This window comes from Teleopsis dalmanni, chromosome X (genome assembly GCF_002237135.1).
Source record: "Teleopsis dalmanni isolate 2A chromosome X, ASM223713v2, whole genome shotgun sequence".
Taxonomy (NCBI): Eukaryota; Metazoa; Arthropoda; class Insecta; order Diptera; family Diopsidae; genus Teleopsis; species Teleopsis dalmanni.
In genome coordinates, this window is record NC_051848.1 from 65,275,475 (window position 1) to 65,292,137 (window position 16,663).

The following is a 16,663-nucleotide window of genomic DNA, read 5'->3' on the forward strand; positions in this document are numbered from 1 at the left end:
ACAGAAATATATATAGCATCCCTCATATCCGAAAGATAATGTTGGAAATTTAAAACCATTAAACTTCAAGAACTTACAAGTCACATTTTGTATCAAAATTTCATCTCTACTTATTGTTTAATTCATAAGTTACAGTTGTTTTAATAACTCTACTTTAATGATTTTGGCAATTCACTATTTGTCGATTATTTGCTAAGATTAATAATGGTTATAAGCTGGATATAATGCTTGATCCTATGGATAATGTTTTCGATGATAACCGAAAAAATAAAAACAGAGTTGTTGAAATCGTTTTAAATGACTAATAAAAAGGTTCTGGATGATAGCTGAAACCTTGTAGATGTGAATAAATATCACATCTACATATTGGGCGCTATATCAGCCCAATAGAAATAGTATTTTTCCGTGCAGTATGCGACAATGGACTTGATGACCTAATTATACTACAACACAGACGATAAGTAAACAGTAATTCCCGAAATCTGTCGATAGAAAAAATTTTGGCTTCCGTATTTTAAGATGCGTAAAATATTTTATTCACTTGGAATAAAAAAAAAACAATAAATAAATAATTAATGAAAACAACTAACTTTTACTCAAACAATGCTCTATATCACAAGTGATTGCTGGAACTGAACTCTATTTCAGACACAGAGTTAAAATGTTTTGCAAAAAAGGTCTCGAAATGTCTCACTCTTGACTCAGACGATTTAGTTAAATAAAGCCAATTATAGGTAGTTTAAAATTGAACTCACTGAACGATTTGTTAGAGGACTTAGACAATCGTAATTAAGTATCCTTTATTACCACTGCTTTATCAGTATACACCTATTTATTTTTTTTTTTGAAACGACACTAATGCTATTAAAAAAATATAATTCTAATAATAAAAAACAGTTCACAATAAAGATATTCATATTGAAACTAATCTCACCGAGATTTTATGAATTATATTTTCAAGTATATTACTTAAAGTATCTAAGTGCCTTACTACAAATAATTGGGATTCAATTTATTCTTCAAGGTATTCAAATTTTGCACGTTATCTGTTTCAGTTAAAAGTTTTATTCTCTACATCTCAGTACTTTAAAGACTATAACCGTTTAGTCGGTACCGACTGTTTGCATACCATTCATTACATGATATATATGTGTGCCTTTAATCTTTTACCAATAATTCTTGTTTTGAAAAGTCCCGTGCACCTTATTGTAAGATATATACCTTTCTAGGTAATTATATACGTCAGTTAAAAATTTATCCTACTGTCAAAATTGTCATCTGGTCGAAGAGAAACGGAGTTATGAATTTATATATGATAGAATTTATATATGATATTGTACATATATATATATACAGCTTACATATTTCATTACTTAGTGAAGTTGTTACATTTATTTTTTTTTAAGGTCGAGTTATTTAAGCTCGGATTTGGTACATGACTATTTCCTATAAAGCCTGGCTAGTAGGTTCTACCCACAGTTATCCATCTCAGAAGTGCATAATACATTTAATTTGCTTACCGTTTCACTTTTAGCCGCTTTCGATTTCACTCGCTGTGCATTGTGCCAATATGCATTCAGAGAGCGAGTGCATTCAAGTACAACCATTATTTCAAAATAAACAATCTGAATAAACACAATTAATTTTTGTTATGTCTGAAAATTTCAAGTTCAATGTTGTCCGACATAATGAAAATAAAAGCTTAGAACACATTTTACTTATTTAGCAAAAATGTATAAATCAACGTGGGAAGTCTATAAACTTCTGGCAGACAAATAAAATTTTATGAACATGTATCCATAGTAATATTTTGTAATTCAAATCGTCTAGTAACAAAAGAAACAACAACACTGCAGCTGCAATAGCTGAAGATTGTTTGGTTTTTTTTTTGTATAGAAGAATTTCAAGTTCAGTCCAAATTCTTTAATATTTCAAATATATTTTCTACACGAATGTGCACTTATGCAAATTTATTATATCTCATCAACTAACTATAGATAGTCTCGTATTTAGAGAATGCTTTGGAAAATCTTTTTTTGATTCAAAATATTAAAATCATCAAATCTTTATTTCCTACTGAGAAATGGAAGTGACAAATAAGAAATTCTCGTACTTCAAAATAAAAAAGTTTGGAAAGTTTAAGGATCCTTTTAGCATATATCCATATGTACATAACCATTAAGCTTGAAATTTTTCAAACCACAATGAATAAAACGGTTTTACAGCGTCATCTGAAAGCCAGATAGCAGTCCAATAAAAGAACCCTCCAATGAATACAAGGTAGATTTAAGGTAAGAGGACGATCGGGAAATTGATTACTAGAAGTTGCACCGAAAATTAGGAAATTATGGCTTTGACCTACCACAGATTATAACAGCTAATTACTTACTTATTATCATTAATGATAATGCTGTTAGCCTATTTAGATCTATGTATGCATGTATGTCTTATAGACATAGATAAAAATGCTTATTCTGTTATTGATAAGATAATGAGTTACTTCTTAAGGTGGAGAATTGCCATTCATTACAAGACGTAGCAATCAAAAACAAGGAATATAAAAGTCAATAACGTGGAAATGGAATGGTAGGAAAATGTTAAATATTTTGGTCTAACTATTGACAGAAGATACACTTGGTTAGAGAATATAACATAAGGTTTAAAAAGCTGGCTTGTAACATAATTCTGAATGCTCTAAAACCATTAACACAAAAAAAGTTGAATATCAAAAATAAAATTCTTTTCTATAAGCAAATAATTAGATCTAAATTACTTTATGGCTATATTACTTATGGCACTGTTGCTCCATCTCCAATTAGCAAACTGCAAACTTATTAGAATATTGTACTAAGACGTATGCTAAAAGCTTCATGGTACATCAGAAATGTACATATACACAAAGACTTAATGGTTGGGAGTGTACAAAAGTATATCAAAAACAGAGCGCCGAAATTGTTAGAAGAAGAAGAAGAAAAGTTTTTATATAAAATTACGAATAATGATATGAAGGACACTATTTATATTTTGAACCAAATAATGAAATAATACTAACTTGTCGTTGACCATAAATTGCTTTATGGTTGTCTTTTATGATTAATATATTTTTCCAGGCTTTTGAACCATTTTCTAAAGCATTTTTTCAAATATTCTTCAGACACCTCCAAAACATGGTTTTTAAATGCACTAACGGCTTTTTAGGACAACAAAAATCGTTGTCCACGCAATTTATTCTTGACGTTCAGGAACAAGAAGAAGTTATTGGGTGCCAAATCAGGACTATATGGCGGATGACCTATCAACTTGATTTTTGAAATACTCGTAGTCGGTTGTTAGACGAGATGTGGGAGTACTCGCATTGGCTTGATGGAGATGGAGAATAAATTGACGGCGCTTGTTTGTTATCTGTATTTCACTGAAGACATCCAGTAAGCAAATGGTTGTATACCATTCGGAATTGGTCGTTTTACGTTCCTGGTATCCGTATAGTTTCCACATGACCAGTTTTCACGAAAAAAACAAGCGACCATTTGTTTCGAAGTGCTTCGAACGCGAACAACTTTTGTTGCATTTGGTGCATCTTGAAACACCCATATAGTCGACTGCTGTTTACGTCGAAAGTCGTTAGAAATCATCGTAATAAATCGAAAATTTTCGCGGGTTAATTTCATTTTCTCGTCAACACTCAATTTAGAAATTACTGTAAATAACAAAAATGACGTTCTTTTGGCAAAAAAGTCTAAATTAAGCTACGAATATGTTTAATAATGTCAAAACATCAGATGACACCTGACAATAATCAGTGTTGCCAAGGCTCAAAATATAAACAGTGACCCTCATATAGCTGTGGTTTATGCGTTTATTCAAAAAATAGTTTTTTTTTCAAACCCTATTTCTATTCGAAATCAAAGCACATAAAAATTTGAGTTAAAAAATAACTTAATAACTAAGTGCATAACTAATGTTCGCAACTGTACTTCATAAAAAAATTTTTTATAAGTCCATTTATGTAGGTAAAAATATGTAGCGTACTTACCAGTATTTAGACATCTATAGTTGAATTTTTCTGGCTCAAACGTTTCGTCATAACTTGGAGATGTAGTTGATGATGGTTGCACAGTGTCCGGCAAGTCATCCATTGTCTCTTGAATTATTACTGCAGAGATCAATGTGGTCACGGTGTCAAAAAGTAGCAACAAAATTATAAATCGAATGGACGTCATGGAGTGCAAGTAACAGCGTTTATTACACATTTTTATACATAAATAAATTGAATGCGAATTAATTGGAATTGTTTTTCAATATATTTAAATGTGTGAAATAATTTTAATTCGTAAATATAGCTTTGAATTGAAAAAGAGTTCAAGTTCTAAAACAAATTTTGTTTGTCTTATTTAATTTCTGCCAAATTTTTAATAGAATTTTAAGTGTTGCTCTTGAACTTTCACACGTAAAATTATATAACAATTTTTGACGTTCTTTCCGTCCTCAAAAAAATATCCATAAAAAAATTGAAGGTGACAAAAATTAAATCGTTTTATAGCCCCAAGTGAATTCTATAATTTCAATCTTTTTCTTTTCTTTCTATAAGTTTTCATTGATGTATTTAAAACGATATATATTTATTGCATTATGTTCCTTCCAGTTTTAGCTCACTCTGCTGCGCTCCACCTGAAATCAAAGACAAAAGTTCAATTTTAATTAAAAATTTTATTAGCGATTAAGAGAGTTTCTGAAATCTTTGTATAATTGCTCGGAATTGCTTTATTGTTTTATTTTTTGCCCGAACTCACTACTGAAAAGGTCCACAACAATTTCAGATTTTTATGGATTATTAATTTTGGCATCTTAAGTCTATTAATCATGTGGAATCTTTGTTGACTTTTATAAACTTGCCATCATTGCACTGAAATAAAATTTCTAGTTTATTTACCTTAGTTAAAAACGAGGCATTAATGTACCTGATCTATAAAAGTAAGATAGTACTTTATATTATGTGCTCAAATTGACTGCAAAATGTACTTAAAGTTAAACACTGCACTATTTTAAAATTTTTTACTTAAGCATTGTCTAATAGAGTAGATGTTCCCTTCTACGAAGAAACAATATAATTTAATAAGACAGATTTTTAGGGATTTTTTACCATTCAAAGATCACAAATTTAGAAAACTATTCCTTCAAAAAAGGAATAAAAGCAATCGTGCGATACAGACTAGATCTAATCTATTATTATACATACTTCACTAAATATATTATCCATTGAAAGCATTTTTAAGTTTTAATTCTTGAAACCAACACAAAAGTATTTTCAATATTTCAAAACTTTTAAAAAAGATGTTTTGTATTAATTTTATTTAAGTCACAACATGATTCCTTGATCTTGAAAACTAATATAAGATGGAGTGGTCTATTTTCAATATTTACACAGACACAGGTTGTTATAGAATCGTATATTTGAAAAAAAACTTTTTTTAAAAAAATATCTCAAAAATGATCCATCTAAATAGCTTTACCTGTACATCTATATTATTCGTCCAATATATGTATTAAATCCTTTAACTCTTGGGAGAAGAGTTAGAAGAGTTTAACCCAATATAACTTTAAACCTAAGTCCATACCTCAAAAGCGATCCATCTAAATAGCTTAACTTAAACACCAATTTTCTTAGTCTAATAAGTCCAATAAATATCCATTAATTTGATACCTTACATATCTGACTTAACTTAACTGACTTAAGTCAGTTCATAAGTTAGAATGGTCAGATTGGATTTTTTGAAAAGTGTTTGAACAATTTTACGGATACCTTAATTATACTCAAAATTTTTTCTAAATTATTCGTAAGTTAGGTTTCGCATATAAATACTTTAAAATTTTCTACTTCGATACTGCACTACTTTAAAAAAAAAACAATCCAATGAAGATTAAATGTTATTAAACGAATTTGCTACACCTGGAGAAAGTCTCTAATACAAGCCCAACAAAATAACGGTTATTGATTAACATCAGTAGGTTAAATATTTAGGTTATATATTTAGGTTATACCTTTCGGTTATATATTTATGTTATATCTTTGAATCAATTCTTTAAGTAATATTTTATGATGGAATTTTCCAGACCTTATTTATTTTATTGAAACTCATACGCGGATACTGAACCCGTTTGTTAATATTTCTTAACCATAATCTTGGCTTCAAATAAAATTTCACTTTGAAAAGAAAATATAGTCGAAAATGACGATAGAAAATATGAGGTTTTTCATGCTTCTCTACTATATAACAAAAACATTTGAACTTGTCTATCAATAGACACATTCTACTTAATTGCACTTTATACCACAAAATAGATTGCACTGTTATTTTCACTTTAGATTTAAGTTTTCACACAAAACTCTTTAAACTATTACACAAAGTTCCTAAATGTATCACAATCTCATCTTTCCGACAATTTAGATGCTGTGTTTTTATCTTTTTTAATAACTTGAACTGCATTAAAGATATATGCATTCTCTTTTAAGTTCCTTTTATTGGACTCCATTGTATATATTGATGTCGATATTGATTTGCAAACCACTCAAATATTCTCCGACAGCTATATATATATATTATATATATTCTGTTATGATGTTATTGCTTATATATAACTTTTAATAATATCAAACGATAATTAGGTAGTAACAGTAGTTGTTAACAGTAATTTCTTTCTATGTATAAAAGAATATTTACAGATGTTTAAAACTGAAATAATAACATTAAATCTCTAATAATCGCAGGATATTATATCTGATTAAATATAGATTGTTCCATCGTAACACTCACTTGTATTTAATTACAACTGAATTTCTATGCTCATATTTATTAAAATGTATATCAAATAATTTGCTTTCTTCACTTTTTATATGGTGTTTACTTTTAAATGTAATTTTCATATAATTATGTCCAAAATTTATGACTACGTGCCAAGAACAGCGTTTTGTAAAGCGTTGAACCCAAAAGACCACTGAACCTCGGTTTGTTTACAACTTACCTGTACTGCCTTTTACATAAAATTATGCAGCAAACCCCAACGTCAGCAAATGTAATTCGATATTCAATTAATAGTATGAGTTCAATAAACAAAATAATAATTACAATTATTAATCATTAATATAAATTTATTTGAGGTAGTATAGTAAATGTATAACTTCCTTGCTTTATCAGCAAAACGACACCATAGATCCTGCTATACAAAACATTTCACACGTAAGAGAATTATAATTGTTGTTCGTTTTAGGCAAGAAAATGTCTTCGAAGACCTAGATAAAGTGTTAATTATAATATCGATACTAATATAGTATTATAAAAAAGATACTATTTCTACCCACTAACACCCCCAACTATATGCTCCACTTAGAAACGGGTTTACCGACGCAGTTCTTAGACACAATACAAATACATTTCGCATATGTAAGAAAAATTCTTAATCTCCCCCCCACAAGGCTTCCTCGAATATTAGCGGAACTTATAATTAGTAAAGGTATATATTGGGCCAAAGATTGGGAAAATATGTGTTTAGAACTGGGTGTTTCAATAACCAGTTTTAGGAGAATGGACCTTAAATTATTGCACAAAAATATTATAACTTTATATGAACGGGGGGAACACGATTCTTTTGTAACGAATGCTAGGTCGGGATCTCATGACATGTACCCACAGCTACAATATGACATTATGCATAATTTTTATTTCGAAAACACTCAGCATATATCGAGTCTACTTTTTAAATGTAGAGGCGGTCTTTTTACTCTGAACGGTAGAGAGTTTAATACATCTGATCGTGATTGTTCATTGTGTAATCGTCATGAAATAGAAAATATATGTCATATTATTGGTGTATGTCCAATTTTCAGAGAACATAGGCGTATTTTTTTTTGATAAAGCACTTCTGTCCGAAGAAGAAGTGAAAATCTTTTATGAATCAATAAATAATAATAATAATAATAATAATAATAATAATAATAATAATAATAATAATAATAATAATAATAATATAGTATGAAAACAAAGAATTAGACATCGGACACAATACATAATAAACGTAAGCCCACTATACTATATTTAGTAAGACAAGACAAATCATTTGAACGGTACCCCTTAGTTGGGTCAGTGTCTATTTCAGAATTAACTTGCGAACTGGTCTCACTTTTTAAGCCATTCGAGTCATAAAAAATAATTGGGAGTAATGATCATACATATTTTATTGATTTAATAGATATATATCATTATAGGGTTGACACAGTCTAATAGAATGTCTTCCTAGTACGCGGTGAGCATGATTGTGCTGTTGAAGAGAAGAAAAAATCCGCGTAGAACTTTGTGTCAATATGCATATTTAACTAATTGAAGCTTAAAAATCTTTTTATCACCTATTCTTACCAATCTGGCTCAACATTCATCTTGCAAAATTCAGGACTTCGCCAAGTTTATAAACTTGTTGGTTTGATCCGTTTTCACTATAATAAGGAAGCGCTGTCCGTATGATGATCACAACGAGCAATTAATTCAACGTCAGTGGGTTTTGGTATAGATCCCCACTCCAACCAAACCTAACCTAATCTAATAGATGCATATAATTGTACATCAAGAATTATAATTAAAATTTATATATTCGAACAGATGCAGTAAGTAAATATTGTCAAATGTACTTTTGCACGTTTCGCTCAAAGATACTTTAGCTCAAAGATAATCACAGTATTAATAATTAAATTTTTAAAATATAAAATCACATCACACAAATCAATAATCTGAAAAGTTTACAATAATATATCGAAAATAAACTGAATAATGAAAGAACATCTCAAGATTTTGTTAAGTAAATCATTGAGAAAATATTTTTTTAAATCGAAAATGACAGAGTTGCAATGATAAAAAAATTAGCGGAGGAGAAAAAGTTAGTTGTTTTGTAAAATCAAATATATTGTTTTGCTCAAAAATATGTATGTATCTATAACATATTAGTGTAAGACAAACTTGCTCAGCAGAACAGAACTGAGATTACTGTCAGGTAAGTTGACACAACAACTTAATCTGCCTAAACATTCGTGAGATGAATGAGACTTTGTGGCTATCCGGCTGAGAACTAAGAACAGGAAACTTGATCGGGAACTCTTGTGTACACTTAAGAATAGTACTTATTTCTTTCGATATGAGGAACGATCTGCCATTACGGTAAATGGTGAGCGCTATCGAAGCATGCTGTCTGAATTTTTGTCAGCAGCTTCCAAAAAGATCAATCATGGTCGCAGTACTCTGCTCAAGTGGGAGCTAGAACCCCGTTTATTCTTATCCAAAAACACCGCGCAAGTTGCCATACAGCATGCTTAACAATCGATTTATTGCAAAAGTAATTTTTTGACAACTTTATTTCCACAAGTGATCCTGTTAACTGGCCAACGTACCCTCGCGTTCAAGCAACTTAACGCCTCTCTGTTATTTTTTATAGAACTATGTTCATGCCACCATTGTCGCCACTGACACCGTCAAAAAAGTAGTCGAAAATTGGACTGATCGAATGTACCATGTAACTCGTAGGTGAGGCAGACATATGTCGGAAATCATATTAAAAAAATAAATGCCATGAAATTATCTACCAGATTATAATAAAAAAATTTTGATTTCATTCCAACAATATTTCTGTCTTGTGTTATCATTTTAAGTTGTCATGCAGCTAAAAAAAACACTCGATACTCGTATGTAATGTAGATACAGATATATGAATATGTATAGATACTGTATATATACAGTAAGCTCTCAGTTCCTGAACTTTCAATGAGTTTCTAATGTCTTGAACCTGCTACACTTTAAATTTTAAATCATATGAAAAAAACATATTTTTAATTAAAATACTTTTTATATATTAATGATTGCAATAAAAAAAAACTTGTGCACTTATTTATTCCCATTTTTAGTAATAAACAATTTGATTCACTTTATTAATAATATTAATAAAGGTGAGTATATGTAGCACTTTAATAATTGAATTAATTAAAAAGTTGATTGCAAAATAAAATTTTAAGTGATTTCACATTTTTTAAAAAATAATCTTAATATCATTCCATATAATTTTTAAATTTTATTGACTAAAACATGAAGTTTGATTTTTTAGAGACTTAAGTAATTTAATTAAATTATTATCTTTTACTCCGAGTTATCTTTAAGCTTTTCCGTAGACTTCATAAAATTTTTTTATTAAAAAATTCATTTTTTCACATTTTACACATAAGTTGAGCAAATTGTTTAATGGTTTTAATGATGTTTAAAATACAGAAGAACAGGCGTATGAGATCTTCAGATTGGATTCAATATAGGTGACAAGGAAACTGCTGTGTTCGGAGCTACTACTATCGACCGAAGTAAAAATGTCCTCGACAGCCGATTTTTGGCGTTTATTTGAAAGGGCAGATTTTGTTCTGCTCAGTTAGGATCGGTAAGCAACACAAAATACTAACTATAGTTACAGTACCCCGATCCACTGGCTCCACCAGTCCACAAATAACTGAATTTTTCCACATCATAACTCTGGAACTATTGCAGTTAGAGAAACAATAAATACACTAAAGGTGTGTTTATTATATCACCAAAGTGATATAATGGGCAAAACATAAATCAACTCTTTTACTCAATTGGGTTATTTCTATTCTAGTTTCTAGCCACTAACAAGCAATTAAGTTAAACACAAGAAATTTTATACGAAAAATTTTTAATAATCGTTAAATGATATCCGTTTTCCGAGTTTTTGATATACCTCTGATGGTGTCTTATATTAGTGACGTAACCAGAATTGTGCCAAAGTGGATAAAATATTCTAGACAGCACTTCTTATAAAAGTCAATGTAGGTAATGTGAACACCGAGTTTATATAGAATTTTTTTTTGTCATTTTCCACAGTTATGTTCCAAATGCTCTATTATCAAGATTTCTAGATAATATTTACACTAATAAATAAAAGACAAATTAATACGAAAACAAATATAATCTATAGATTATGTTAGCAAGAGAAAATTAACACCCCTCTTAACCACCACCCTAAATAAGTCACTGGCTTATACTGTTATAAAATAACTAAATTTTAAGTTCTCATGTAATACTTAATTAATCAATGAAATTTAATAATAATTAAAAACAATGATATATATGACATGACGTAAGTCAACTTTATGTTATTTAACATATGTAAACCCACATAAATATATCAATAACTTTTAATTTTATTAAACATTGTTATACAATCAATTTCAATACTATGTTTTTCGAAAAATTATTATTAATAATTATTAATAAAAATTATATCAAAACAGCCTAAAATTTCCATGGAAAATATTTTTTGTCCGATTCTGAAGACCTTGCACAAAATGTACCGACAGTGTCATGTGACAGAAGTAAAATAACAATTATATAAAATTTCACAGGCGATAAGCGGTTTAAAATTTCATTCAAATTTTTTTTTAATAAATAAAATTAAATTAAATTAATTCAATTATTTTGTCAAATAATCTAAAACTTTTATTTTACAACGCATTTTTTTCATGTTTTTTAAAGTCTCGATATTACTCGATATTGGTCATATCCAGGAGTATCTTTAATTTAAAATACACCTCTGACAAATCTGCAATGAAACATTACTCTTCTAGTCATTTAAAAAAATGTTGGGAGATATATGTTTAATATATAAAAAATAACAAAAGATAATAATGTATAATCTTACAAATTTTAATGGTATATATACTAGGTTAGTGCTAGTACTTAAAAATATCTTAAAACTTCAAGTAAAACATAAAACTCACATCAACAAATTTTAAATTTAAGCCTGCAGTGGAGTATCAGTTCTGTCTATCATATAGTCTTATGTTTAGTAAAAAAAAAACTAACATGTATTATAAAGATATAGACAAACAGAGCCAACCCAATTTCCACAAAACTCAAAAATGGTTGAATCGAAAAAAAACTATAATATGCTGAATAGATAGATGTTCACATTAGAATTGTATGGTCTTAAATTGGAGTATGACATACATGTTACCGATTCTCACTTTTTCCTATAACTATTATCCCAGAATCTGTCGGATTTATAACACTTACTGCATTATATTTATTATTTCATTGATATTACCTTTTTCAAGAACTACTAACGTTTCGATACATCACATTTTAAAAATTAGAGAAGACCACATATAATAAAAAAAAAGTTATTAAATAAATCTCGTATCATATAGTAACCGGGATTAAGAGTTCCAGCGTTACTGTGTTCTTAAAATAATTAAACGATATAAGGAATATTTTTATTCAAATCTACTATGGTGCATGTATTTCTGATGATCCTATGATTGCTTTTAATATTCGAATAAAATCTTCCATCAAATGTGTAAATCAATTTAAAAGTGCTGTTGAAGAGTACCACTCGCGTTCCTCTGAGTGGTAATTTGAGTTTGGGAAACAGGAAAAAGTCACACGGTGCAAGATCAGGTGAATACGGTGGCTGTTCGATGGTATTTATTGAATGTTTGGCCTTAAAATCGTTGATAATGTTGGCTCGGTGCGAGGGAGCATTATCGTCATGAAAAATCCATGAATTATCCTTCCACAATTGAGGCCGTGGTCTCACGACCGATGCCTAGCTCTCGTGCTATCTCTCTAACACTCACATGAGGATTTTGGAACACGATTTCCTTTGCCTTTTCAATGTTTTCGTCGGTGGTAGAGGTCGAAGGTCGTCCAGAACGCGGCATGTCTTCGACGGTCGTACGACCGTCCTGAAAGGCTTTGTACAACTCATAAACTTGAGTTTTCGATAAAACTGATTCCCCATAAGCCTTTTGTAGCATTCGCAACGATTCTGCACACGAAATTTCGTTCGAAACACAAAATTGGATGCAAACTCTTTGTTCAATATTTTTTTCCATTGTTTTTTTCGCAACGCACTACTGAGGTGAACTGGTTTCAACAGCTGCCGTAAACGAACTGTCTGACAGATCGCGCTCATTTTTGGCATAGTAATTAAGGAAAGTGCTGCCAAACTACATAAACTTAAAATATCGAAAAATATACAGCGCGCGAATTTTAAATGAGAACTTCCGAAAACCTTTCGGTCACAATGTACATATATAGTCTAAACTTAAAAGGATTGTGCAACAACACAGTGTAAGTAAGTTCGCATCTTGAAAGTTTATTTATTTTAATTGTTAACGCATAATTAATTTTCTGTGAAAAGATATACTTAAGAAGGTAAGTTTATCTGATTTTAGATTACTGTGATTATCTGGAAAGTTGTTCTATTGAGAGTGGAACTAACTTAGCAGTATGGTATTTTTCTTCGTTCCTTATGACACGTTATGAGTATAACCAAGGATACAACAGTAAAGTACCATTTCACTTTTCAACAACTTAAAATATCGCTAAATTATTTTTTAAATATATATATTTTGTTTTTTTTTTTATTAAAATTAATTTAAGTTTACTGTATAATTTTTATTTTTCATATTGTACACAACACAACAAAAAACAAATGTTAAAAAGAAACATTTGAAATATTTTAAAAGTGATGCCAATTTGTTTCAACCAGACTTAATGCTGTTTTTTTACAACTCTGAAAGAACAAATAACGGCTATTGTTAAAATATGTAATCAATTAAATATATTCTAGTCTCCAATATTGCCGTACAGATATTACACTTTATCTTAATCAGATATCAATAACTCGAGACTTTAGAAAAAGCATGGCTCAGGACGAAAATAATACTATCGATACATTATCAAACAAAATACCGTATTAGTTGATTGTGAAGTCGCTATATAGTATTCCATTAAGAGTGATAACAAATAATGGCAATACCAATAATCTACTTTTTACTTTTTATATTTAAGCAGTTATGACATAGTAGACATCTGACTAAGTCACTCTATAAACTTAAGGTTTCTTGCTGCAGTATGCAATCACATAACATACCATATCACTTTCAACTCCAATCAGAAATTTGAATGAACCACGCAAAAATTGAGACGCACCTGAACCAATTTGTTGGATACCGCGAGAGTTTCTGAATTTATTATTATTATTATTATGACATGTTCCAAAAATACGTATAATTAGAAATTTATTGCATATCTAAGAACTTAATCTATTTACAAAAAGTTTCCAGATGTCTCTATTCCATTTCTGAATTAATCCTGATTTAATAGGATAGAATACAAAGGAGGAAAGTCAACATTTTTGAGTAGAATGTATAACGTATAGAACGTAGAACGTATATGACTTTTTCTTTTCGAAAAAGAAGAGAGTAGTAGGTAAAAGAGTTTAAAAATAAAGAACACATATACAACAGCAACAACTTTAGAAGATTGTGTAGTTAATGAACATTAACTCGCTTAGTGTGAATTGTGAACATTCCATATCTTTGGTTTATTAAATTATATGCATAGAAGTGAACTTCAGTTATCTATAATAAATTAAATCTATTTCTATTAACTATTTCTATATCTATTAAATAAATTAAAAGGCAAAAGAATATATTCTAAATACACACTAGATGTTATAAAGAATTAGTTAGACATTATCGTTTGGATTAGATAAATAATTTATGATGGGCTTGGTTCTTTTAGATACTCATTTCTTTTTTTTTTTTTTAGAAAATTTCATTTTTTTTAATCTTATAGTATTTCTATAGTTTGATACAAAGCTTTATGCTTTATTTATAAAGCTTAACATAAAAACTAAAGATGTACTATTTTCTAATTTCAATTTAGAATACAAATTTTTGTTTATATTTGACATTATTTTAATAAACAATTACTAATAAATATTCTATAACTTATTTTTTTACCTAAATCGTACAGTTTTTAAAATTTCAAAAAATTGCGACTAGTAATGACGCCCACCTTTAATTTAAATATACGTATTATCTATAACTCTGCATCTCTAAATTATCTATTCGCAGTCATGAATGAGACACTCAATAGCGTTATAACCAGTAATGACGTATTTCAAATAAAAGAAGTTAAATGAAATATAAGTCATGATTTGAATTTTTTTAGTTTTTAAAAAAAAAAATTACAATATTAGGCTTAGGAGTATAAAGAAGAAAATAATTTAAATGGAATATAGGTCATGATTTGACTTTTTTTTATTTTTTAAAAAGAAATAAAATATTGGACACAGAAGTATGTAATGTATATATCTAATACACATATCTAAAATATCTAATGCTGTTTATTCAAGTTGTAGCCTTTTGGAAAAGAACACTCTTCTTTACTAGAAGAAGCTTCTTCCAGCGAAAATCATATACTTAGCTTATTTTATTTTTTAAAAAAAAAATTACAATATTAGGCTTAGGAGTATAAAGAAGAAAATAATGTAAATGGAATATAGGTCATGATTTGACTTTTTTTTATTTTTTCAAAAGGAATAAAATATTGGACACAGAAGTAACTAATGTATATATCTATTACACATATCTAAAATATCTAATGTTGTTTATACAAATTGTAGCCTTTTGGAAAAGAACACTCTTCTTTACTAGAAGAAGCTTCTTCCAGCGAAAATCATATACTTAGCTTATTTTATTTTTTAAAAAGAAATAAAATATTGGACACAGAAGTAACTAATGTATATATCTAATACACATATCTAAAATATCTAATGTTGTTTATACAAATTGTAGCCTTTTGGAAAAGAACACTCTTCTTTACTAGAAGAAGCTTCTTCCAGCGAAAATCATATATTTAACTTATTGTATAGAATAGGATATAACCTTATATAAAAATTCGAATTAACACATTTTTATAGTTTTAATTAAATTCTATAAAAAGATGAAAATGAAACGATTATGTAGCAGTTTTAATATACTATAATCCTGTTTACTGTCATTATCATTCTCATTGGTATAACTTTTTATTTTACATTTTGTAAATAATAAAAATAATGAAAATAATTAAGTGGATTTATTATTTTTGCAAATAATGTTGATCAATATACACAATAAAAACGGGAAAAATGTTATTTTGTGTCACTTTGTACAATAATTAATCAGCGGATTCGGCAAGAAATGTAATAAATTAAATTCCAAAAAAGGAAACTGAAAATGAAAGTAAAAGTTGAAACAAAATAAATGGTTGCAGATAAAAATGCATGCTTCAGATACACTGCAACAGATGCTTTTGCCGATAAGAACGCAAATCCATAAAATTGTAGGGCATGAGTACGCAACAACGCAGATACATGAAGCCGAGGCTGAGATTGAGCTTGACCCGCACCCGCATCCGCATCCGCATCCAAACCCACACCATGCTCTAGCACTTGTGCACGTGGTCACTCAAGGCCATCCCAATTATATTGCAGTAAACAACAGTTAACAGCAAATCAAAATTTGATAACCAAAAAAAGATAAAACTGAAATTTTGTGATTTTGTGGAACTGCATTTAGCGTGACGAAAAGCACAAATAACCGCTTAAAATTCATTTAAAATTCATTTTAAACTGCAGCGGAGCAAAGATACGAAAGCAGAAATATATTTAAAAGAATTTCAATATTTGTGCAGTGACAGCAGAAATGCGAGGAGCGCTGCATACGGGGAATTAGCGTAAAATTTCAAATTTTAAATTTGAAAGCTGAAGTGGAAACCGCAAAGAAAACTGAATT

At 29.1% G+C, this 16,663-nt stretch overlaps 1 protein-coding gene across 1 annotated transcript in view; it reads right to left on the bottom strand.

The window, feature by feature from the left end:
• LOC119662716 (receptor-type guanylate cyclase gcy-13-like) overlaps positions 1–16,663 on the bottom strand; it is a 100,392-nt gene that overhangs the window by 8,379 nt on the left and 75,350 nt on the right. Inside the window, exon 3 of the mRNA XM_038072413.1 lies at positions 4,034–4,668. Within this exon, the coding sequence (XP_037928341.1) occupies positions 4,034–4,250 (217 nt within the window). The 5' untranslated portion in view covers positions 4,251–4,668. The remainder of the gene's footprint in view (positions 1–4,033; positions 4,669–16,663) is intronic.